We start from the raw sequence: 27,919 nt of genomic DNA, 5'->3' as shown, positions 1-27,919 counted from the left end.
CAATTTCTATCAGCTTAATAAAATGTTTATATCAAATTTTAACTAAATATGAATGTCTGGAGGCAGAATGCTCATGTTAGGTAATATGTGTGAAGAACAGATCAAAGACTAAGTCATTTTCTATAAACAACTTGCAGCGCCAGAAGTAAACTCTTTGATTTTAATGGATCCTGGTGAACTTTACTATTAGGTTAGTTCATAAAAAAGAAACTATGGGCTTTGAGAAACCTTTTTAGACTTTGAAAAGAACTTGAGCAGAGCTCTAAATACCAACCACATCAGATTGAATGTACTGTATAATCAATCAATTAGTCACTACCAACAGTTCTGTCATCAAATATAGCAAGTTAATGGTGTTTAGGAAGATAGGCCAGTTTATAGATTGGAATTCATGATGGGATATAGGAGGAATGTCCATTCTCTGTCAAATGCACTTCTGCAATAGTCCCCTATTCATCAAAAGTTATTGGTAAAATATAACCCAACTCCAGATATACCACATATTTATCTTGTTATATATATATAGCTAGTGTAAACTACAATGAGGGCAGAAAGATAAACTGTAAGGTCTACAGGTAATCAGGTCAGTAATGCAAAAGTATGCAGTTTTGTACACCATAGGTATAGATTACATTTACTGCAAAATGTTCTGTTCTCATTTTGGTCATTACAAAATACCGTTTGTCATTATCTTTTCTCTTCTACCTGACAGACCAATCATTTAGAAACCACTTTGCACAGACTTGTATAGCTTAAAGTGAAAGTCCTAGTAGAACAATGCTTGTAGTATAACTACATTAGGGCATAGTGCATCATCATCATCACCATTTATTTATATAGTGCCACTGATTCCACAGCGCTGTACAGAGAACTCACTCACATCAGTCCCTGCCTCATTGGAGCTTACAGTCTAAATTTCCTAACATACACACACACACAGATGACACAGAGAGAGAGACAGAGACTAGTTTCAATTTGAAAGCAGCCAATTAACCTACTAGTATGTTTTTGGAGTGTGGGAGGAAACCGGAGCACCCAGAAGAAACCCACGCAAACACGGGGAGAACATACAAACTCCACACAGATAAGGTAATGGTTGGAAATTGAACACATGACCCCCAGTGCTGTGAGGCAGAAGTGATAACCACTTAGCCACCGTGCTGCCCAATATTTATCTTGTTATATATAGCTAGTGTAATCTACAATGAGGGTAGAAAGATGAACTGTGAGGTCTACAGGTAATCAGGTAAGTAATGCAAATGTATGCAGTTTTGTACACCATAGGTATAGATTATATTTACTGCAAAATATTCTGTTCTAATAGAGGTCTCATTTTGGCCATTACAAAATACCGTTTGTCATTATCCTTTCTCTACTCCCTGACAGAAACCACTTTTAGAAACCACTTTACACAGACTTGTATAGATGAAAGTGAAAGTCCTAGTAGAACAAAGCTTGTAGTAGAACTACATTAGGGCATAGGGCATCATCATCACCATTTATTTATATAGCGCCACTGATTCCACAGCGCTGTACAGAGAACTCACTCACATCAGTCCCTGCCCCATTGGAGCTTACAGTCTAAATTCCCTAACACACACACACACAGACAGAGAGAGAGAGAGAGACTAGGGTCAATTTTGATAGCAGCCAATTAACCTACCAGTATGTTTTTGGAGTGTGGGAGGAAACCGGAGCACCCGGAGGAAACCCATGCAAACACAGGGAGAACATACAAACTTCCACACAGATAAGACCATGGTCGGGAATTGAACTCATGACCCCAGTGCTGGGAGGCAGAAGTGCTAACCACTTAGCCACCGTGCTGCCCCATGGAAGGCCAATGCGGCCTAGAAAAGGTGCTGAATGTAACATTTGTGTCATTGGTGAAAACGTAAACACATTTTAGTCCATTATGGTGTATGTTAAAGATTATAATAATAATAATAATAATAATAATGTTCCAGTATTTCCTTAATTAGATGATTTTTCTCATTTGACCTCATTTTGACATATTCAGCATCCTTAAGTGGCCCCATCATCTACACAAGAGAAGGCGGCTATTTTGCTCTGAACCAATATATTCAGCCTATGAACTCTATAAGTACTAGTAATATCAGCATAGCATATGGTGCAATGGGCTTAAATTGAAGTCACCGGGTTCTAGTGAATTTAAAGGTTGAACATTGTTTGAGGCCACAATATGGCTGCCTCCACTGTGTAAATAAAAGGTCCATACATAATCTGTAAATAAAAGCTTATAAATTAAAAAGGGAATCTTGCAAACCAGAAACTTAGTCTAGAATTTAGCTGTAGAGGGTAAAGAGAACACAGGTCTGTTTTTCAACACTTATAAGACATTTTGTTTAATTTTTAAAAAGGTAAAGGAAAAAAAATTAAACCTGTTCATCACATTGTGACACCAGATCCACTTTGTACACATTTCAGGCCTGTTGTTCAGCTTAGAAAACAGCTGCAGGTGTCTGCTAATTATAACGCCATTTCCACAAACAACAACTGGCTTATTGAATTTGCTGCATTTGGTATGCATCCTCCAATAATAGCAAACTACTTTCATTACACATTTAGCAGACTTTCCAGCATTCAAGCTACTCAATTAATACATTATTTACAAGTTAGGGGGATATTAAAAACAGATTCTTAATTCACTAATGATTAAGCAGACCCCAGGCTTTATTTCCAATTTGTGCTTTTATTGAAAACGGAAGTCGGAACAAGCTGATAAAAGTGTCACATATTCCATGGGCCTCTTGTTCCAGATGAGGACTTTGCATGGTCATTACTTTCTGTTTCTAAGTCTAACCTGTTGCAAACGAGGGGGAAGTAAATGGCGAATACAGAATGGAGAGCGGAACAATTAATGTTGTGGGATTAATTGAAATTAAATAAATAGCATGCTGAGAAGTAGTACTGAGCGCACATGGTCATTATATAGTATAGGCTATTTTGAGTTTCAGTTCTCTACATGTAAATATGGTTAGACATTAGAGAAAATTGAAGGTTATTAAAATTTCAGTACCACTTCATTAAGTGTGTAGCATATTTTAAATACACTTTATTTTAAACATGTATAATGTTTTCTTTAGCTACCAAGCTATACCTTTAAGTTATGGGGAAAAACAGCATGAACATAAATATACATATTACAAAAGAGCAGATGGTAAATAGGTTTACTTTAAATATAACATTAAAGATTTAACTGCGTGACTTCTTATTAAGACTTGATTGCATGTAAAACTCATTAAATTAAGTAGGGCTGTTTGGTTTCTCTATTAGTTTGCCACCTTTTGAACTGATGAACATTTTACGCTGAATGTATTTGAACTAACAAGACAGACTTGTCGCTGTTGCTTTGTGTCAACTCTGGTACTCAAATACAGGCAAGTCCTCTGGACTGTATATTACATGCACAATACATTCATTGTATATGTGATTATCGTGAACAAAGGTGGCAGTTTTTGTCTGTAAATAGGAACAATAAAAAAGATCATTTTATATGGGGCGCTAATGAAAATAGGACTTGCCGACTTGAATTAATCTTTATTTACATTATGATTGGCGTTCCTAAGGGGTTAATTCAGTGTTGCATGCTGCACTGTAAAAAAACAGTGTGTTAAATAGTGGCAAAAAAAAAATTAAACATGTTAGAGTAAAAAGGATATATGTAGTACACACGGCAAAATCCACCTGGTACAGTGCTGAGTGTTCCAACAGGATTTTTAATTATCATGTAATTACACCTAAATGAAGCATGGCACACACTACGATATTACAGTATATATTTGACATGTGTGGTTTGGCTGTAAAAGATGTAGGGCCTGAGTCATTAAGGAGAGCAATGCATAAAAAAAGAGTAACATTTGCAAAACCATGTTGCATTGGAGGGAAGGTAAATTTAAAATATGGGTACAGATTTATAGTTGGTGTAGGGCATGTCCAAAATCAAGTTTAAATTTCAGTGTAATAATAAAGCTATCAAGTATTTGTGTGGTACATGAAAAAACAGCCAGCATTTAACTTATGTGCTAAATAATAAACTAATTTGCACCCCTTGCATTGTCGCATGGTTTGTCCCAGAGAACATTTACTCCTTTTTTGCCTTAATGACTCAGGCCCGTAATGTGAAGCATTAAAGTGGGTAGACTCTATGGGCAATAAGTATATTTTTGCAGCACTGAAAGAAAATCTAGGTTTAAAATGTGTAGAAGAGTAAAAATAAATAAATATGTGGCCTCAATTACAAAGCACAAAAGAACAGTGCAACATCCTCTTTGTACAAGTGCACCTAGATGTCTGCAGAAGTGCATAGGTTTACCAAGCAAGATGGCTGTGTATGTGGAGTCGGGAAAATGGTGCTTTTCTTGATAGTAAAATTTTGCTGAGCAAGATTATTGAAACGAGATAAAGAGATGGCGAGGGTTCATTTTTAGGGGTGTTAGTGGCTGAGCAGAGGGGCACTCAGCAAAATTCCGATCTTACAAGATTTGTACAAGCTCTGGGCTGGTGGAGAGTGGTCCTGTCCTTAATGAGATACATTTACATCTTCCAGATACACAGTGGGGGAGCAGCACATTTCTAGACTCACTTTGCCCGATATAAAACAAAGTTTCAAATAGTGCCACATGAAAAGCCAGTCTCGACGTCCCCTCACTCTCCTTATTTAAGATACACATGAGACTAAACTGAGCAATACTTTTTGAAAATCCTGAAGAGTTTTTTTTAATGAAAGGGTTGGTTATAAAGTAGGAGGACATTTGCAAAGTACATGTTCCCGCACCAAACCTCTAGTTTGTATTCTTAAAACATATCCCTGGCCAGCCCCTAGGGTCCTTAGACACTTCCTGTCAAAGAGCAGCTAAGAAACTACATGTCCCTTCAGCCCAGCCGCTAAAACTAGTGGTAAAAGACAGATAAATGTGGGTGTCATATAACATGTTGAGTCCTCTAGTAAAGGAATTGTCCATTCAGAATTACTTAAATGATTGTTCCCCTCCTCCAACTAGTAGTGCCCCAATATTTAGCCTGATTAGGAAATATGGATGTCACAGCTTGAACGGACAACATCACTTGACACCCTAACTGATTCCTGGTCAGATTGGAAATTTTCCAGCCTGTTATATATGGAGATTACAACATGTACAATTTCCAGGGAAATTAGTATTTACTGAAGATCTTGGCAGAACTATAGTCCATGCCAGTCCACCTGCTACAGTGCCACCCACTCAAATTTTCTAACCATGGAAAAGGGTCATCACATTCGCAGTGACGCCCTGTTTGGCATTTTAATTTCAGAAGGAATGCCGTAAGGGGTCGACAGTGCACATGTACCGACTCCCGTGAATGCACAAAGGAGCCTATGGAGGGGATGGACACATATCACCGCCCTTTCCCACAAAATTTTGCTATAGAGCTGATGGGGTTCCATGCACAGAACCTTTGTCAGAAAGGCAACAATAGTTCTAGTGGGCGGGGACTTCCATTAAAAAATAACTGTGGAAAGGACATCTCCATAAAAACAGCAAATCAGCATTTGCTTATGGTTCCATATCTCGCAATAGTTTTACAAATCTCGCTAGAAGGGGTTTAGCTTGAGTTAAAATGAAAATTGATAACTGATGAAATTATAAAAACATTGGCTACAGTGACTGAGAGCCTAATCATTCTACTATTGTACTGTATGGTGAACCATCTGCCTTTAACACAGGACTGAATTCTTCTCCAAATGTGACAAATGTTTCCTTTTTAATGTTTCATAATTTAAATGGCATGTGGGAATAGAAAAGATTTGCCTCACCAATAATACAAAATGAAAAGGCAAAAACATGCAAAGTCAAATTTGTAATTCTGATACAGTTCCTTCCGAACAAATCAAGCCACTAGTACTTAGGAAAAAAATATATTAATATTGAAGATAATATATGAACACTGTTTACCGGAGCCAATGATTTGCATGTCAGCTGCATTAAACAAAGAAAGCTTTATACGACAATAGCAATTTGCTTAACCACATGCTAAACAAAGTATCATACCAATTAAATTGTAAATATCTCAATGAGGACATCTCCCATAAATATATATCCAACTGCTCAGCGTTAAATAATAACAGAGACCTCTCAGCTCAAGGTCAATTCCTTTAGGGTACATTAGCTGTGGTGTGCTTGTGGACAGGGCACTAGCCAGAAGCCTTGGCTCTAGAGTGACTGCTCCAATTGCAGGAGACTTTTTCAAACCAACTCGAGACATGCAAAGCCTGTAAAGAAATGACTCTCTGGACTTGACATATACTGAGATGGTTTGAAAGTTTTTGCACAATAACATTTATGTGCAACCTTCATGTTGGTTCAATAAAAAAAGCAACACAGAAGACAATAAAACAAATTCATGGTGTTGAGTGCTTGACACAATAACAGGCTTTCATTAAATAGATCCATCAGGAAGTTTCAGACTAATTAATTTTGTGTTTATTCAGCTTTGGAAACCTCCCCCGTACGGTTTCATTTACCATGTAGCTGCTTTGCACAAGTGAATTACTTGTATAGTGACTCAAAGGCATTTAACAATGTCTTTGATATTTTAAGTACTAACTTGGAGGGATGTTTAATTTCTTCCTCATAATGAAAGAAGAAGGAGAAAAAAAAAATTCTACAACATTTGCCTTTTTCCTGCGTAAAATCAACGAAGAATGAGGAGGAAAATACAGAACATTTACTCTGCTTAATGGCACAAACATGCTTAACGTGCTAAGACATGTGCAGCTTAATGCCATGCAATCACTTTACAGTAACTTTTCCATTGTTTTATTTAATGCAGGACTAAGTCAATACAAAATCAGTTGCCAGTGTGTTATAGCTTAGTCACTGTGCACTGTGGGTTAAACTCTAAGGGCTAGATTTACTAAGCTGCGGGTTTGAAAAAGTGGGGATGTTGCCTATAGCAACCAATCAGATTCTAGCTGTCATTTTGTAGAAGGTACTAAATAAATGACAGCTAGAGTCTGATTGGTTGCTATAGGCAACATCCCCACTTTTTCAAACCTGCAGCTTAGTAAATTTAGCCCTAAGGGTTAATTTCACACAATTATTCAGACTGTAAAATCTTGGTGTTCTAAAATTCATGTGTTGAAAAATTAAATTACTCTGTTCCATATTTACAAATGCACAGCACAGGCAAAGAAACTTCCTGTTTCCAAAAAAAGAACTTGGTGTTAAAAGTATCCTGTAAGAAAGAGTTCAGTGTTAAAAATGGTGCAGTGCCAAGACCGGAGTAGATAATAAAGTTTTTCGCTGCTATGAAAGATCTCCCTATATTGGGCACCTGGACGGGCACTTGTTTGCTGGGACTGCCATTTAACGAAGGCACTGTCCCGGCTGAACTAATATCATAAATTATACAGAGAAATAATTTCTTATTTCTGAAATAAGAAACGATAATTAACAGTCAGAAAATGCAGTAGATAGGCCCATAATTCTGGTTCATTTGTGGCATTATATAAAAAATGCTATTCAAACATAATTATTAATATTGCTAGCCCTAGAGTACAAGTATTAGTTTTGAACTGTAAGTTTGTTACAATAGAGACAAAAAAATTTTTTTGTCCACAGATAACAAATCTTTGTACCTCTATATTATCAGATAATAAATCTTTGTTTGGAAACTGCTATAATGAATAACTTGTTTCTGTTGGCTAATTCTCACCATTGTTCATAGTTCACTTACTTGAGTAGGATGATCTCTGCAATGACGCCTGCACATACTGCCGCAAGTCTAAATAACAGGTTAGGTTGTGGATGCGGCAGTGTTTCCAAATAATGGACAGAGAAAGGAATAGTGATGATCGCTGCCGTCATTAAAACAAAGACCAGTAGACTTTTCCATTGATGTAGCAATATTTTAAATACCGATCCTTCCTGAAGTTGATACTAGAAGAGAAGAAAGAAACAGCATGTAAATTAGTCTTGAGGACCTTTTCATAAACATGCAGTTTACAAAGAAAGAAAAGGGAGTAAATAATTTGATTCTACCATTCATGCAGGTACCTAATGAATAATGTTCCTTTACATTAGAGACTAGTACTGACATCTAAGGAGAGGATGTTTTTTCTTTCCATTTTGTTTCTTTGCAGAACTGAATGCTGCTGTAGTGTTTTCTAAATAGTCTGCAGAATTCCTAATGATTATTAGTTAATTTTCTTACTTAATATTCAGCCGAATCTCCCCAAACAGAATTTCAAGGGTTTCGTACACTTCTACTTTTATCTCAATATTTGTGAAGAAAGTTGAAATTTGTAACTTTTAAAGTTCTATCACTGAAATGAAGATTCATACCGATTTGCTGTGAATCTGTGATTAGTGTTGCAGTTTTGATTACAGGACATCCTGTCAATCACTTTACAATTGTTTAGAGCAGCAGACAGAAACAAGTCACTGGGAGCCTGAGAGTGAGGTTGGTCCAGATGGATTCTGGAAAAGCAATACAGTTAGAACACAATCGCTCCTGTGCTGACACATTGAAGACCCCCCAACCCCACCTCCAATCAGTGCAGACACTGCCTTGTGACAGGGCAGGAGCCTTCAGTTTATTGTGTCAGCATGGGAGCAATTCATCTCTATTTGTGCTTGCTCTTTCTATCTGGAAAGATGAGAGCATTAAAAGCGCCTGTCTAACACCAGCATAACTGACAGTCAATAAAAGTAACTTGGATATTGTGACTTCAATGATCAGAAAGGGTGTACAGACTGACTAGCATACTTGCTGGAATGTCCAGGAGACTCCTGCATTTCGAGTGAGTCTCACGGACTCCCGGGAGAGTGTGGCAATCTCCCGCATCTGCCCACACTTCGTAGTGAAGTGGGCAGAATTAGGTCCAAAACGCCACGATTCACTGGGAATCGCAGCGTTTGGCCCCGCCCTCTGTTGTAAAATGACGCGTTTGTGTCATTATGTCACAGGGGCGGGTCCAAAATTACGCAAATTTTGGAGCCCCAACCCCTATCACGCCCACCTCCCTCAGCAGGCTCCCGGAGGCCAACTTCAGAAAGTTGGTAAGTATGCTGACTAGTGATTATTACAGCAAAATATATGTTCTGCAGCAGTTGATATCACAATTGATTGCATGTGTATTTCTACAGCTCTGGTAACTAATGGTGCAGTGGGGGCAGTGTCACAAAGACACAATTTGCTGTTAACTGTCATCAAGCCCCTGCCCACCCTGGTTCATTAGTAGAGCGGATTCGGGGAGGTTCGCTGCTCACCCATAAGTCTGGGAGGACTCCCTGAAATTAATATTCCAGGAGAAAAAGTCTGAACTATCAGTAACATCCAGTGCAGGCACTGGACTGTTATAACATCTGAGATACTACATGCTGTATGTATACAGTATATTATATTATTATGTATTGTTCAGACTTTGTCCATGGCTGCCAATGGTCAAATACAATTTCCACAAACACTTCTAAACAGGCACAACTATACATAACATATGTGGCCCACTGTAGGAACACATAGGTCTGCAAAATCCAACATTCCACACTGGGTATGACCATAATTCTTATTAGTAACATTTATTTAGATAGATAGTGACAGCACACAGCACAGCACTTTACAACACAGAATAAACATAGTAAAAAAGAATGAGCCTGGGTTTTAAAAACAGATATAGATATATGAGAGCCTTGATCACAAATCTACAGTTCTATATGCAACTAAGTTGTACTTTAAATCATCACATTTAATAGATTTTATTGTAAAAATACAAAATTAAATCAAATATTAAGGGTACATGATAGCTCTTGAGAGAAGCTTTCCTGATATTTACGCGATGACAGATTAATGCAAGATTTTTTGCATAGTGTGAAGAATGACAGCAATTGCACCAGGCAATTATCATTTGACATCACAGCTGCACTAGCACTCAGGAAGGATTTTTCCTAAGGTGGCTCCTCTACCGAGCTGGTGATCTGAGGAGCCACTAAAGGCCGGCCTCTGCCGGTTCTGTAATACACAACAGAGAAAATTATTTTGGTGATCATCTTATAACGGCCACAGAGAGTTGTGAACAGTAGAACTAATCAGAGCCACACTTGATGTGGTTGTGGTCCGAAGAAGACTGATGAGGGGGCTGAGTTGAAGTAGACAGTTCCTGACATGGTGAGCTAGGGAGAAAAAGAGGCAGTAACATAAGTAATGGAATAAGCACAAATAAAGTTAAAAGGGCTGGTGCAAATAATTGTAGTAAAATATGCTGAAATAAGAGAAATAAGAGAGCAGAATGAGTGGAATTCATTAGAAAAGCTGGGTGTATAGGTGGAAGAGGGTATGATAATAGGCATGAGTGAGTGGCAGGACGGAAGAGAGTAGTTCAGGATACCAGAAGGCAGGTACAGGGCAGGGAGTGGAGGGGTGTGGAGTGGGGGAGGTTGTGGGCATATGTACGACAGAATACAATGGTATTGGGAGGTGGGAGAAGGTAAGGAACAAGGGGGGGTGGGGGCTGACAAATATTAGCCCAGGGGGCAAGACTCGACTCAGCAGCCTCTTAGGAAAACTTTAAAGGAACAAAATGCAGGTCGCCCAATGACCCAGTTCTAGGTAGCCCAGTAGGGACTGGCCCGGGGAGGGCATATGCCCCCTGCCCCACAGCCCAGCCTCCCCCTGGTAAGGAGGCAGTCGTATAGGAGAATATATGTGTAGAAAGGTGAGTAAAGTAGATAGGATAGAATACTGTAGTGTGGAATGTGCAGGAGACTATTAAGAGATAAAAAAAATTCACAAGAATTGGATATGAGTTGGAGAGTTGGGTAGGAGAAATAGGGGTATATAAGTAGTTAGAATAAATAAAAGAAATAGTAAATCATAATTAGTAGATTTAAAGTGATGGTTGGAATAGTTTGTACTCCAAGAGATAACATATAGTTATAGTTAACAAAAGACAAGTATATGGACAGCTGTAATGGTATATAGTACGTCAAATACAAATACAGATAGACATGATAGTCAGATACACAAGAAATAAATAAAAATCAAACTGTTTGGAGAGTAGGATTTGTCCCAAAGTGTTTCACCATGGTATGGCTTCCTTGGTTGTGTCCCCAGAGATAGAACCGTGGCGAATTGTGTTTGGGATGAATCTCACACTACAAACAGTTTGATTTTTACTTATTTCATGTTTTCCTATAGTACAAGCCAGGAAGACAAAGGGTCAAGCTACAGATCTATGACCGGTTTTGATGCTTGGTTATGGCTTTCTATATGTTCTATGCCAGTGATAGGCAACTTTCAAAAGGGACATTAACTTTGATCTCAGTAATAAGTGAAAACAACAAATTTAATCAAAGAGACACTATTAAATTGCTAATTTGCAAAACTGTAAGGAGCACATTATGGAGTGTGAGAGGAAACCAGAACACCTGGAGTAAACACACGCAAACATGGGGAGAACATACAAACTCAGATAAGGCCCTGGTTGGAAATTGAACTCATGAACACAATGCTGTGAGGCAGAAATGCTAACCACTGAGCCACCGTGCTGTCCTACTTTCCAAAATATTCTGCCCCACTTTCTTAAGAAAGTGTCCTGACAAAATTTACATTAACTAACCAAAACCAAACCTGTTCACTCCGACCTTATCTACTTGTGCGTCCTTGTATCATACCTTAATCACGTTCTATACTATACTTTGTTTGATCTATACCTTGCCCATACCTCCCAAGATATGAGTTCCCGGCATCGGGACAGCGGACCTGGTCATGTGACTATGGGGGCATGGCCACTCCCGTAGAGAAGGTTGCCTAGCACTGTAAAGCATTAGTCGGCACCTTAGAAACCTCCCTTCCCCTTCAAACACTGCAGCACGCACCAGAAACAGATGCGTGGCACCCATTCACCGCTGCTCTGCTATGCAGGAGCTCCTCCCACCGATCCCATCCTCGGGGTAAGCATGTCCATGGGTGGGACAGCAGGACAGAGCCCTAAAATTGGTACAGTCCACCCGAAATCGGGACAGTTGGGGGATATGTCTTGCCTATTGCTTCTCAACTATTATGCTTAATTTCTTGATGTTATTGCTGTTAAATTCTATATTTTGCCTATGCTTGTATCTATATTTTGCTTATTGTTCTCTACGTTTTCTTACGATGCACAATTTCCCCATGGCAATAGTACAATGATTCTACAGATAGTTCTTACTAAATTAAGTAATCTATTTCCATAACATCAACTTTAATTACTATGTTGCAATGTTCCTGGGAATTTTGTACAACTAGCAACAAGCATACTTTCTTAAAGGAAAACACAGATCAAGGAATATCTTGTTCTTAATATATTGTACACTAGTGAACGATTCAATTTAACGCAATTTTAAAAAAAATAAGAAAAAAAATGTAATTTTTTATTAGATCTTAATTTTATTCGTACTTTAGGTAGTCTTTTTCAAATTTGTAAAGCTTACAGGTGTCAGTGTAATAACAAAGGAGAGCGTAAAAGGAGAATAAAACCAATAAACACAATGCACAAATTCATTACAGTTTTAATGTTTAATAAGAATATAATAAAAGTATTTTGATTCTAGTTATCTTTTAGCTTACTAATATGTGGGAATTTGTCCTACTTACAATATCAAATGCAAATGTGAAAAAGAGTTAAACTACACAAATATAGGCAGGCGAGGGATCAGTGAATTTCTGCAATTGTGATTAAACTGTCAGTTTTCTTAAAGGTAGGCTTAAACGTGTCAGCTTTAAAATATCCACACAGAGGTTTTGACTTCAATGGAAGTACAAATCAAACATGTAATTAGTAAGGGCTGACTGTCCTAAAAAAAGGGATATGCATGTAATGCAAAAGCTAAATGTATAGACAGTATAGAAGAACTGTACTAACCGTTTGGAACATGGTTTAACCTGTTTGTCTTTCTCAAATGATGATTTTTTTAAACGTATCAAAAAGTTTAGAAATTTCAGCAAATTTCTGTAATGATTTCACAAAATTGTTTGAAAAACAATATGCAGCCGGTTTAAATCATCTCTATTCATCAGAATACAGTCAATAATCTCAGTAATGTGACGATACCCAGGGGAGAGAGGTCTATCCCAGGGCTCTACCGCATGAATATACCCTCAGGGACCACTGCAGGTTATTCAGCCAAGTCAAACCCTTGTATAATATCATGGTAGTTGGGACTCTTTGTATTTCAGCCCAGATAGGGAACCACACTCACATTCACTCCCTCTCCTTGCATCCTATTTCTAGACAAGGCAGTGGCTAAGTTCAGGCTTTTCCCCACATAATGCGGCCACACCAGCGAGCTAACCCTTCAGATGACACTTTTTGTGCCTCTGCAACAGGATACATGGAAAAGCTTGTTTCTACCCCCAGTACTTTAATCCAGTGGGAACTCTAAATGTCAATGAAGAGTCCCCCACCTCCCCCCATGTTTGGACTCCTAGGTCCCTGGATTTTCTCATTTTTTATCCTCCTGGGTACTCAAATCAGGTTCCCTGGGGAATGGGCAACATTGGCTGGCCCCAGAGCCATCTTAACGCATGAGCAGGCTGGGCAATTGCCGGTGGGCCCCACAAGCATAGAGGCCCCATAGACTTTACTACTTTTCAGTATATTATTCCAGGAGATTTATTCAGAATGCTCTTTATTAAAATGTATAGGTGGACTAATCTCCTCAGTATCAGCTGTTATCTGTACATGTGATCTTGGTGTTGCGAATACATATCTTTACCTTGACGAAAACAACGTACACGTACTAATTGTACATAAGTGGGTGAGTGGTTGTGTAGGTAGGGCCCCAACACACTGCTCTGCCCGGGGGCTTATAATGCTGGAAAGACGGCCCTGGCTGGCCCTGTTATATGTGACCACTATGCCACCCATTGACTTCCCATTGGGACAGGCTCTACTGAGCCAAAAATTTTAGCAAAGGAAACAATACCTGATCAACACAAGGGACAATATTATCTCAGAAGGAGAAAGATTATGATAAACCACATTTAAAGCTCTTAGTGAATAATGTCACTACATTCTCCTGCCCTCTCCCCTGAAACACCCAGACCAACTGAGACCTGATAGAGAGGCAGGGGCAAACGCAGGATTTTTAGAGGGGGGTTTCCATACCATGCTGCCAGTGGGCGTGACCAGCATGCATGGGGGCATAGCTATAATTTTAGACAGTGCTTGGCTGCTCTCCAACTCTTCCTATCCCCATAGTATACATAGGCAATGCTGCATGCACTACTGTTAGGCAGCTCTTCCTTTTCAAGCAGAGCCATGTGAAGTGGGGGCAGGGTCAAGCCACCTTAATTATACAGTTCCCTAGGCTTGGAGGGGGGTTTCCAGGCAGTAGGTACCCCCCCTCCGCCCTCGGTTTGCCTATGATAGGGGTAACTATTGTGAATAAATAGGCAGTATAACATAACACGCTTTCCCACAAGGAATATAAAAGCATTTATTTTTACTGGTATAAGGTAAAAGTGTCCTGTGCTAATGATGCCACAAGTAGGAACAAGTGATATCAGTAAAGCACGAGCCACAGTGTCACCATAGGCTGCAATCTTATGAGTTTTGCTCAGCCCACAACATTTCTGCCTTCTTCCCATGTACATAACATATAAAAATGTTTTCCAATTGATTCCATTCATAGTTGTAGTTAAAAACATCTACCTTGATTAGTCCCCAGTCGGTATAATTTTCCAGTTTTTAAATGCACTACATAGTCTGACAAAGCTTTAAATACTGTAACATTAAGCACAATTAAAAATATCTTCTTAACAAATCATAGTGGTTTAGGAAGAGAATCATTTCCTTGATTTTTTTTTTGTTTGAGTATTACTTTTGGCATTGCATCATTTCCATCAACAATGTACACAAATGAATGGAAGTCTACCCAATCCTCAGCGCTGGATGCATAACATGGCTCATTGACTTACTTTATTACTGTGTGCTGCCTTGCCTTTCTAGAATGCTGTTTAACTTCCAACAGAACTTGCTAGGCTTTTGTTTTGATGCATGACACAAAAATGAATGTCCGTCTCACATGAATTCAATTAGACAGGAGAGCTACATTCATGCTAAGCGAAAGACAGCCTTTCCCAGGGGCTGGGCGGCTAGGGGGTTTGTCTAGTCGGAGCACAGCCGCACACACCTATAGTATGAAATGCATTAGGACATCAACAATTTTCCAAAATATAATAGCTTGGAAGAAAACACAATTTCTATTTATTCTGCAATTAGAGCCTACAGTTTACTTTAATACATACATCATAATGAGAGTCAATGACTACTAACAACTCGAGTTCTTCCCATTATATTTTTTACTAACCTCATTGACTGGCCAGTTGTACCACGTCTGGCAGCATGTTCATTTGTTTTCAATGTGGCATGACAAAAATATTGTAATGGTTTTCAATGCCAGGTTACCCGCAAAGTGGTTTAATACTGTTTCGATGAAATCTAGAAAATGTAATGATGGGCAGCATTTCAAAAGGTTTGCAGATGGTGCCAGTATCTCTATTTGTTTGATAAAGCCATGCAGAGAGAGAGAGAAAGAGAGAGAGAGAGAGAGAGAGAGAGAGAGAGAGAGAAGAGCCTTGGGGCCAATACATGGCACACACTAAAAACATCCATTCATATACAGTTCTCCCAACACTTTCCGAGCAATGTGAAACATCGTAACACAACTACAACCATCCAAAATCATATTAACCGCTCAGTCAAAATAGCCAGAGCAAACCATCTGTTCAGAAATTTTGCTGTATTCTTTTTAAACTGTTATACTGGAAAATGGTTTAATGGCATGATTTCTTCATTATGTTGTTGCTCATCTATTGCTTTGCACCCTCCTAAGGTCATTATTTTTTAAACGCCAATAATAGCTCCCTTTAATATCATGTCCATGAAGAGCCTGCAGTGTCTGCCAATGGTCGAAACCCACATTTATTCATTTATGTAATAAGATACATGGACTGATTTAAATTAAGGTATGTTTTAAAAAACATAACCGTTTACAGCTAATCTATTACTGTGAGGATATCATTTCTCATGCATTGTATAATTTCACAAGTCATTATGTTCTGTACTAGTCCTTACATATGCCAAGGCTGACCGGCATACCTTCAAAAAAAAAAAAGTTAAACACAATTGTTTAAGAAGTATAAAATGTCCTTTAACAAGTGCAAAAAGCATTGTGACAATTCCCCTTGGCAACACTCCTAAGCCATAACCCTCCCCCCACACCAAACCTGGGACTGTTTCATTAAAAATTGGTATTGTTGGCTTGATGCAGTATTCTCTCCATGCATGGATGTCTGTGAAACGCACCAACATGGTCTATGTGTTTGGACTTTAAGGAAAAAATTATATGCCACAAAATAAATCCTTATACAAGCAACCAAAATCCTGTGCAGATTTACCATTGGTACTAACTGTTCACAACATAATATAATATAAATGAGAGAGAAAACATTTGAAGAACCCTCCTTTCCCCAAAACAGCATTTTCAATAAATTTCTGCGTTTGGTATTCATTCAAGTTCTCATGTACAATATTGCAGGACATCTCTTAGGACCTTCTCAAATGAGAATTTCCCTGAAAAACATTTTGCTAAAGATGGTATCCATTTATATATCATTTCCATAGCCTTAACTTTTATTTGTATATTTTATTTTGTCTAAATTCAGGATGCAGGGCATACCTTCCAACTCCCCTGATTTTAGTGTGATGGTCCCAATTTTAGGGATCTTTCCCACTGTCTTGTGTGCGGACATGTCTGTGGGAACATTGGGAGCTATCATGTGTATCTTCTGTTCACCACTGCTGTTTGGAGGGGAAGAGAGATTTCTAAGGGACAGCCTAGTGCTTTACAGCACTAGGCAGCCCTCTGACGTGCCCAAGCCCCCTGTCCTGATGCCGTGTACTGAAATGTTAGGAGGTATGTCAGGGGGTTATAGAATGTGTCAGACTGGAGCGGGATAGCATGCATCACTGAAGGGAATGTAGGGAGCATCTAGAGAGGTTGTGAACAGCCCATGCAGTGCAAGGCCAGCAGTTAGGGACAGGTATTACACATACATTACAGGCAACTATAGATAAAGTGTTTGATTTTATTTTTTAACTGAATTATATATACTGGAAACAGACTCTCTCTGGACTATGGATCATACTGCCAACTACTGAGGTTGGTGAATCGTTCTGAGTGCTGGGCTACCCCCTTCGATGGTGCATGTGGCACTCAATCCCCGCTATTCTGCTATGCACTATAGAGAGGAAGTTACAGGGGAACCCACAGACAGTGGGGACCACCGGGAATTGCCAGGGTATCCTGGTGGGCTAGTCCGATGCTGGTTGTGGATGCCTGCAAGCAGGAATGCTTCTGGAAAAGTTTTACAAATGATATCAGACCACAGTGCCTATTTTACAATATGATGTTGTGATGTGCAATTTTACAGTGCTATACAGTGAAAAACAGCAGATCCAGTCAATTATGAACATATTCCACCAAAGCATAACTGAATTCAATGCAAATGTGTATGAATTTGGTAAATAATGAACTAGGGTAAGATTTTGGACATCCCAATTAGGGAAGGATAGGGAAAATTAAGTGTAAATAAGTTACAGTCGTGAGTTCTAGTTTACTGTACATTTTTTTCCCAAATGCCTGGGGTGCGTATGTTTATTCGCCAATCTGTATAATAAAAACTACATAAAACACAAAAAGTATACAAGGGAGCAGTCTTCAGGCTCTCTCCAAAGAAAGAGAAAACCTCCTAGGCCAAAAGTTTCCCATGTGGACAATGATGTTCACATCTAGAAGGAGCATCTTCACTGCATGGTTGGTGGTGGGCAGGGCCTAATTAAGGGTTCCAGCCACTCTACCCTGTCAGTACAGGTGCGGTCTGTGTGCATAGTCTAGTTACATAAGATGTAATAATCTCATGAGACCACACTAAGCAGCGTACTGCAGCCACACATATATACATACACACACACACACACACACACACACACATATAGTATGGCCCCAGCCTTCAGCTGGAATTATAAACATTCTCTGCCCAGGCAAAAGATGCGCAAGTACAGCAAACAAACTATAGCGCAATTATAAACTTATCTCGCTGGGGGTCATCACTCCAAGGGATTTTTAGACACACCTGGTTCGACAATCCAGAGGCACCTATCACCTTGGGCATTTCTGCTGCTGGCCCTCTAGACAGAGGACAGTCCATGATCAAAGGTGTTACTAATACATCCTAGTACAGTCCTACAATCAATCTAGCCAAAATTCAAGCAACACAATGCATACCAGCTGAGGAAAGACCAAGCCTAAAATTTCTTTGGCTATATACTTAAACACTACACCTATTAAGGTTATAGTGAGGGGTGTTAAAAAGGGTTAAGAAAATAACCTCTACTGCTAATAATACAGTAATATAACAGATGGTATCCACATCCCCAAAGCTAGTTTGATCCCACAGAACCAGCATGATCCCACACAACTGAAAAGAATGAATGATTAGACTCTACTCTGGTAATTCTGGATAGAGATTTGCAAAATGCTCCTTACTTGCCCCTGTTGGCCAACCATGTGTCCAGAGCTGCTGATTTTGTACAACTAATATATATATCCATCAATCTAACTTTCACACAGCTGTTTTGAGTTTATTATCTCTCACTAGTGCAAGATATGGATTGATTATTTCTGTGGTGTTGGGCTTGCAGAGTAACCCAAATAATCACCACTTTTAAAGGATGTATTATGCAAAGTTAAACCAGAATAAAATTATAGGTATAAAATAGGTTCAACATTCTTAAAAGTACTTTAACACTAATAGTATATTTTGTAAAAAAAAATAATATTCATGCTACTAATATGTATTTTCTATCTGTTCAGTGCAACTTTATTCAGCCTGAACTGTGAAAAACGGTAACTTTCGGTCCTTAAGCACTGAGTAATAGCCATGCTTTACCATTGACAAGTTTCCTATGAATGCAAATTACTTTCATTTTTCTCCCAAATGCAGTCAGGGAGAAGTTACCATTATAGCCACTGGCTGTAGTACCGGGCATGGGATCGTCTAAGTATAGACATGGCCAAATTTGTTGGTACCCTTACAGCTCATTGAAACAATGCTTCATTCCTGCTGAAAAGTAATGACATTAAAAGCTATTGTCTCATGTATACCTGCATACCTTTGGTATGTCATAAAATAAAGCAACCGTGAAAAGAGATAAATTATTGCTATTCTCCAAAGATATTCTAAAATGGACTGAACAGATTTGTTGGTGCCCCTTAGAACATTTTAATAAATAATTGGATTATAGTAATATTTCAAACTAATTGCTTTCTTTAGCATCACATATGTCTTCAATCTTATAATCAGTCATTCAGCCTATTTAAATGGATAAAAATAGTCACTCTGCTGTTTGGTATCATCGTCTACACCACACTGAACTTAAACCAGAGAAAGCAAAGGAAAGAGTCGTTTGAGGAAATCACAAAGGGAATTATAGATAGGTATTTTAAAGGCTATAAGACCATTTCCAACCAGCTTGATGTTCCTGTGACTACAGTTGCAAATATTACAGTCTATGGGACTGTAGCCAACCTCTCTGGACTCAGGCGCAAGAGGAAAATTGACCCCAGATTAAACAAAGATACAAACTAAACTCCAAGGTCAAGGTAAGTCAGTGTCTGTTCGCATCAGCCGATGCTTTTTGAGCGACAGTGGGCTCCATGGAAGAAGATCCAGAAGGACTCCACTTTTGAAAGAATCCATAAAAAGCCAGACTGGAATATGCTAAAACGCATTTTGACAAGTCACAATGCTTCTGGGAGAATGTCCTTTGGACAGATGAGTCCAAACTGGAGCTTTTTGTCATATAACCTCTATGTCCATAGACAAAAAAATTAAGCTTTCAAAGAAAACAACACCGCACCAACTGTAAAACATGGAGGAGGCTCGGTTATGTTTTGGGGCTGCTTCTGTTACAGGGAGCTTTGAATCTGTGTAAGGGACAATGTAATCTCAAGACTATCAAGACATTCAGGACAGAAACTTACTGCCCAGTGTCAGAATGCTCTGTCTCAGTCAGAGGTCATTGGTCCTCCAACAGGATTATGACCCAAAACACACAGATAAAAGCACCCAAGAATGGATAAGAACAAAATTTAGGACTATTCTGAAGTGGACTTCTATGAGCCCTGAGTTGAATCCTATCAAACATCTATGGAAAGAGCTCAAACATGCAGTCTGGAGAAGGCAGCAATCAAATCTGAGGAAGCAGTTTGCTCTGGAAGAGTGGGCCAAACTACCTGTTGACAGGTGCAGAAGTCTCACCGAGAGCCACAGAAAACGCTCGATTAAAATGATTGGCGCTAAATGCTGTGCAACAAAATATTATGCTAACGGTCCCAGAATTTTTGTCCATGCTATTTTCATTTCTTTTATAATTTTAAATATTTTGTTGAATTAAAATTCAAATACAATTTTAATTCAACAAATTAAATATGGAATAAACAATAATGGATGCCAATTACTTTTGTCAGTTTAAAGTTATTTCAGAGAGAAATGTAGGTTTTTATTTTGTGGAAAGGTACAAACAAATTTGTCATGTCTGTATGTGTACTTGTAAGGCTGCGGGCATGAGTTTGATGGGGTACACATGCACACCAGAACAGAAACCCATTATCATTTTTAATTTATTAAGACACTCACTATTATGCAAATCAGAAGTTACAGGAGTGTCACCTGTCACTGTCCAAATCAATGGAGAAATGGTGTGGATTCTTACCAATATTATTCTGGGTTAATCATTTGATCCCTGAAAACATTGAGAACCAGTAAGACTATATGACCTTCCATGTAATCCTCATAACTGTCTAGTCAGTGAGAATTTGGAGGGTTTCGATGACAAGGTTATATCCCATAACAAACTAATCCTGATACCGAGCTAAAATGGTCCAGGGGGGTATTAGAACAATGTTAAATTAGATACCCTACTGGTAATGCCAGAAATAAAAAAGGGTGATGTAATTTAATACAAGAAACTACAGCATGTGGTGGTAGCATGGCCTACTTGGTAAAGTAGGAGTGGATTTAGATTCTGAATATACCACAGTCTTCAACCATTCATAATAACCTGTTCCTGATAATCAGCTCAAGCAATACTGGCTTGCAGGGTCCCTTGTCGCATGTGTGAGCTTGCTTGGCTTCCAGTTTAAAATAAAAAACTATATAAAAAAAAAACCCCATTAAAACAAGGAAAAAATGCTTTAGTCCACTAATATAGCATTTCTTCTTGTGGTGCAGCTTTGATATCTTGAGATGGCAATAGCGATAAGGTATACAGTGGCAGTACATGTACCACAGCAGTACATAAGAAAAAGGCTTCCTCATGGTTTGCACAGGGAAGCTTACCAGGCAATAACAAAGCCCCATGGCCAGTGAAGGCTAAGTAGAGAGAAGCCTAAATCCTAAATCCCTATAGGGCTTTCCACCTATTCATAAATAGACCCCAATGTATAGGGCAGGTTTGAAGTTATTACCCACTTGGACCAGGTGTCACTTAGACACTGTGGCTTCATTCACTTTATCTGGAGTTGACTTAAATGGCATATATAAAGGAAAGAGATTTATGGTGAAACCTGTATGGGTTTAAGTGCCTGTTGGGATATCGTGAGGAGGTTATATACAAGAATACTGGAAAAGGATTATAGACAGTAGACTTGGCAATAGTGCTCAATGTCAAGCAGCAGCTGCAAAGGCCAATAAAGTATTGGCATGCATAAAAAGGGACATTGATACAAAGGAAGTCAGTTTCATTTTGCCACTATATAAATCGTTGGTAAGACCTCATCTTGAATATGCAGTACAGTACTGGGCACCACTCTATAAAAAATATATTTTGGAACTAGAAAGGGTTCAGAGAAGGATGACAAAATTGATAAAGGATATGGAGTCATTAAGTTATTAGGAAAGGTTAGCCAGTTTAGGCATTGTTACTTTAGAAAAGAGGTGTCTAAGAGGGGATATGATTACTATGTGCAGATACATTAAGGGTCAATACAGAGAACTTTCAAGGGAACTTTTTATTCCAAGGACTGTACACAGGACACGCGGTCACCCCCTAAGGTTAAAGGAGAGGAAGTTTCACAACCAGCAAAGGAAGGGGTTCTTTACAGTAAGGGCAAGATATGGAATTCACTGCCATGGAAGGTTGTGATGGCAGATACCAATTGTTATGTTTAAGAAAGGTTTAGACAAATCTTTAGAGGAAAAGGTTATCCAGGGCTACGACCGTTAATTAAAAAAAAGACAGTAGTGGATCCAGGGAGAAATAGGATTGAAATATTGGGCAAGGAGGGAAATTTCCAGATTGAAACAGATTAGTGGTTGCTTTATCTGGATCTTTTTCAAATATAAGAGAGGGATAACAGGAGATCCAAAATAGGTTGAACTTAATGGACTGGTGTCTTATTCTACATAGTAACACAGTTGTTGAGGTTGAAAAAAAAAAAGTGGAAGAATTGCATATCCAGGCAAAAAAATATTTTGCAGTTCTGAATAGCAGACAGTGACCACTGCAGGGAGTATGCCGAAAAGGTGAGGTGGGCCAGCAATTCCATCCTCCCAAGGCTTGACTCTTACGGCTTTTCTGAGTATGCATGTGCATGTGTATATTCAATGAAGCCTTATATGGTCAGGGACAGGTTCACTTAGAATGCAATCACTTAGAATGCAAGGGCCCCTATGCATGTCCAGAAGAGCAGAGCTGGTTCCTTGAGAGGATGGAAAGGCATCACTGGCCCTTCCCGATGATGGGGTCCAATGATACCATTTTTCAGCCCTGTCTGCAGATACAGACTCTTCCATGGTTCATTGGATTAAGGGTGTAAAATATAGATTTGATTTTAAAATTCTTAAAATTATTATATTCATAGAGGAAGTCTTCAAAAACAGGAAAGGGTCTGGGGTCAGAAGTCTGGACACTCCACCAATGGTGTCAACAATTGCGATGCTGTGAGATAGACTAAGACATCTACATTTATTCTCCTGTGTTCTTTCCTATTTGTATTTAGATCTAATCTATTTTTGTGTTATGAAGTAATGAATGGTTTAGACAAGATATTTGAATGGCACTATACGTCTCTTATTGGGGTTAGAATAAGATTAATATTTCACTCTGCTATGTGAAACGTAACATTAATTATTTCTCTCCAATAAATGGACATATACTTGTACATACAACTACTATGCCTTGCATTATTTTGAATGTATCATTTGTTATGGTTTAAATTGAAAATGAACACTATTTAAAAAATACCATATAGAAATTATAGAGAATATGAGGGGAGCTCAGCAATATTGAGGGTCACAGAAATTTTTTAAAAGCCACCACTGGTCCACAGACCAGTAGTTGAATAGCTATAATTTAGTATACATAATGCGTTTTGATTGAAAAATCTGCATATCTCCAAATAATTGATTTTTAGTGTAGCCTTCATACCCCAATCAGCAGGCGTAGTATAGTCGGCCTTGGTTTTGTGCAGAGTAGACCCAGTTAAAAAACCAACACAGCACAGCACGTAGTTTTAAATTGACAGAATAGTAAATTGGAGAGAATTTTATACTCTGGTATTACCTAAACAATGTCTGAAGTTATTTGATTGACTATCTGCAACTATCTTTTCAGTGTTAAAACCACTGTACATTACAAGCTGAAACAAACAGCTACAATGTGATGTGGGAGCATCATTTAATGAGTGGCCACAATTCATCTACAAATGCACTCTGTTAATTTGGGGACAGCTATTCATTAATTAGTCTCCATGTGGCAGGTGCCATTGAGCAATCTGCAATGTTTAAGGGTACATCAAACCTTAGTAAATTGCTTGCTGATAACTAGATGCATCCATCTTCATTACAAAGCCCCTCCTGTCGGAGCTTGCCTTGCTTTCTAGAACAAAGCGGTGTCACTTGGAACTGAAGAATTAAACTTTTATCCAAACCAGTACATGCACTTTCACCTCCTTTTTACTCCTTGAGTAGTTCAATTTATTTTACCTTAATGACATCTTATTACCTAACATGGAGATGGGTAGAAACACTGACTTCTCTGCAGGAACTTAAAACAAGAAAGAAGAAAAGAATCCTGATCAAATGCCTGCAAATGTCTTACCTTAGAACCATACATCATACACTCTTCTATTAACGACTATACAAAAGAAAATCTGTGCCATTACAAAATAAATTAAAATCAATTTTCAAGTATAGATTGCTATAAGTCATAGATTTTAATCATACACAGAAGTAAGTGATGCAGGCGTTTTAAAATCAATAATATGAATGCTGGCAAAAAACACATTTTAATTTAATTTATTTAATCATTTACCACTGTTTTGTTTAGTAATCTTACATCTGTATGTCTGTAGTGAATGTGTAAACCAGTACTCATATAAATTTAAAGGGTAAATCTAGCTCTTTGCTTTTTATCCATTTTTTTTTATGTAAAATAAATGTACCCAGCGTGGATTCTTATTGGGGGACAGAAATTGGAAGAAACTCATACAAATAAAATTGTAACCTGAGGACTAAATGAAGAGTCACTTGTTCAAAATTTACCTATTCTAAAATAACATATTTGACAACATTAAATTGTATAGTTTACAGAGCTTATATAAAACATGTTCAAGGTGACCGACAATTTCACAGTAACCTCTCTTAGAACCCAACACATTTTCTTGCTAATTTAGCTTCATTCTTTCCATTGTGTACTTAAAACAAAGAAAAAACAGTCCAATACTCTGGTATCTTTACTAACATGTATAATTTACAATCGTACATTAGCTTCCTAAAATGCTGTACGCCACAAGAGCAGTAACAACAACAACGAGCTAAAATTACAAGTGGCACCTACAGGTGGTATACCCTATACTACAGAACACTTTCTAACACAGTCATTTAACTCATTAGGGTGCTGGCAGGTATATCCTGCAGTATTCATGAACCATGGTTCAATTTTAGGCATCAGCGGTTATGATTGGTAAATCTAATGGTGTTTAAAAAGTAAGTTAACACTGATGCACAGTAGGAGAGAAAATATATTAGAGGAGCTGTTCATGGAAATGAGTGCCCGAGGGAGGCTGTCAAGACAACTTTCCACCTCTGAGTCTGAAGCTTGTGGTATAGCATACAAGTTCTCTTGAATTGTGAAACTTTTTATTGTATTGTTGCTGGTTCTTTATGTAGGTAACAAGCCTCGGCTTTCCTTTGAAGGAGACAAAGATCTACGGACTCTCATTCCTAACATTAAGTCACCCATGAACTATTTGTAGAAAGCAATTAACTATGAAAGGAAAAAATACTATGTGCTTCCCTGAAAACATATGCAAACAATTTGTAATCTCTCAAGTAATAGAACATATCCCTGACATTTTATACAAATGTAGAATGGTCAGTGGCAGAAGTGATGATTGAACGAACTTATATATATGTGTGGTTAAGACCATAAATTATGCAGTGTCAAGATCAGTATCAGTTGCTTACTAATAATGTTAATGAGGAACAGGCTGACTGGGGGATGCTAATAGGAGTTTTGGATCCTACAGAATCAGATACGCGATTTTCAATCCTAACCCTCTCATCTAATATAAAGTATTCCACAGGCAATGTAAGGCTATGAATACAGGGCACATACTAACATTTATGATATGCTAACGGAGTTTTTTATACATGATTCGAACCATACTGGAATGTTATTTGCTTAATTAACACTTGACACTTGTGTGGAAGCCCTTGTTTCAGTATACTTGATATCTTTCATTTACCAGACTGGTTCCATTTTTGCCCACTACCAGTATTCTATGCTTGTGTCAGACAGCTTTAATTCAAAGGCGTTTGGTAGGATCTCTCCTGTTCCAGGGAGACCCAAACAATGCCAAAAAGTGAAACATAACAAGAATATTATGAACTGGTATGTACAAGGACATGATTTATTTTTATGAAAAGAGGTGTGGTGAATAATAAAAGGAAGGTGTGGTGGATAGTAGAAGTAGAGTCTTCTTATTGTACTATAAAGGAATGGGTATCTAACAAGGCCGTGCATTCCTGGAAGAGATATCTACTTAGATCAGGGGAGAAGCTTGTGGGAGGTTGGTCTCCCCATCATGCATGGAGTTGGATCAAGGATTAGAGAAGTGTCCTGAGACCTGCTCTCTGCAAGCAGTGAGGGGACCAAACCTACCCAAATGACATAATATTAAAAATAGAAAACTCATTGAAATAAATGACATCCCATCTGCAGTTTTAAACACATTTGTATACCATAATCTGAGGTAAAGATTGCAGTTACTTTGCAAGAGGTACAGTTGTAGGGGGAATATTTGATGCGTACTACAGTGATGAAGACTGTTCAACTTATTGATGGTTCATATGTAACAACAAGTTAACCTGTGCATGATACTCATGCATTCTAGTCAAATCAAGCTACTTAAGGTGTTAAAAAGGTTCTTGTCATGCATTTGGGGCTAGGCCAGGCCTCCTCAGGGGAAGAGCGTTACTTCCCGATGTAAGCGCCCTTTTTTAACGTGGTTTTGTCCACAACACCACCTCATCATTCTTCTCCATCACCTCATCCTTCATCTTCATCGCCACATCCTTAATCTCCCTCGTTTTACTGTTCTAAAACCTCTCGATACACAACGTTTCTGCTAAACACCTTATCGCTGTGCTCAATCAGTCTTCCTTGAAGGGCAGTATTCATAACCTGCACTTTCACATCACTGCTTCTCCGTACTTGTGAAAATGCGACAAACAATTGTCCATGACCAAACACAGGCTCTGGTAAATAAATACCCACACGGTCAAGAGTTTGAGCCCTCAACTGGTAAATTTAGCCTATACTACCCCTCCCACGGGGGGAAGGGGGGATGATGGAAGTTAACTGACTTCACTATTATAATTTTTTTGTCAAATAATGTCAGTATACCAAATTTCAGGTCAATTGGATGAGCCCTTTCTGAGAAAATAGTTTTTTCCACACACAAACACACACACACACACACACACACACACACACACACACTAACACACGCAGCTAGGCTTATATATATATTAGATTGCTAAGGTAATGGTGCAATGGGAAACTGAGAGAACAACAATCAACTAGGGTCAACAGTGAATGAAACGCTGTGGCAGATTTTCCCAAGCTTTACTGAAATTATACCTTCACATTAAATCAGATACTGAGTGTGGAAGTTCATGCTGCCATAACTTTCACATCTACTGTATGACTCAGTTGTCTTTGGCATGTATCAGTGGTAGTAGTTCATATGGATACCAAGGACATAATAAATGGAAGAGGAAGGACCCTAAAGAGTTTTTCGGGGACTAGGATGTAAGAAGAGATTCTCCGTTCTCCAAATACTGCAAGTGCCATGTGCCGCATAGCGAGAGCTTAGGGAGCCAATTGCATGGCTAGTGTTTTGGTGCAAAAAGAACAATTCTGGGTTGAGAACTAGGATGGCTTTTCATTGGGATATAATCTTCATATTAAGAATGGATGGCAGCTAAATGGAATGAGGTCTGTTGACCTAGGGGATACATTTCTCAGACAGCTAGAGGAGAATTTAAACTAGATGTGAAGTTAGAAGACAGCGGGTTAAATAGGTCAGATGAAGTTTAGATGTAGGTTCACAAAACGAAAAGCAAAATGGAACAGCTCTTGTTGTTGGCATTTGAAGAACATTATGATTGGTGAAAGAAAGTTGGACTATTCATAAGACTAGGCTGCAAAAAGTATAGTTATACTCTCTTTAGGAGGTATAAGGTGAATTGAGGTAGCGGAGGAGTGTGTCTTTATGTAGGAAATGATCTGAAATGGAATATGAAGAATTAG

At 38.5% G+C, this 27,919-nt stretch overlaps 1 protein-coding gene across 1 annotated transcript in view; it reads right to left on the bottom strand.

The window, feature by feature from the left end:
* LOC142099205 (uncharacterized) overlaps positions 1 to 27,919 on the bottom strand; it is a 335,178-nt gene that overhangs the window by 34,318 nt on the left and 272,941 nt on the right. The window contains exon 4 of the mRNA XM_075182423.1: positions 7,738 to 7,940. Within this exon, the coding sequence (XP_075038524.1) occupies positions 7,738 to 7,940 (203 nt within the window). The remainder of the gene's footprint in view (positions 1 to 7,737; positions 7,941 to 27,919) is intronic.

The sequence above is a fragment of the Mixophyes fleayi genome, chromosome 8 (genome assembly GCF_038048845.1).
Source record: "Mixophyes fleayi isolate aMixFle1 chromosome 8, aMixFle1.hap1, whole genome shotgun sequence".
Taxonomy (NCBI): domain Eukaryota; kingdom Metazoa; phylum Chordata; class Amphibia; order Anura; family Limnodynastidae; genus Mixophyes; species Mixophyes fleayi.
The sequence above is the reverse complement of the archived record's forward strand: the minus strand, read 5'-3'. Positions and strand labels throughout refer to the sequence as shown.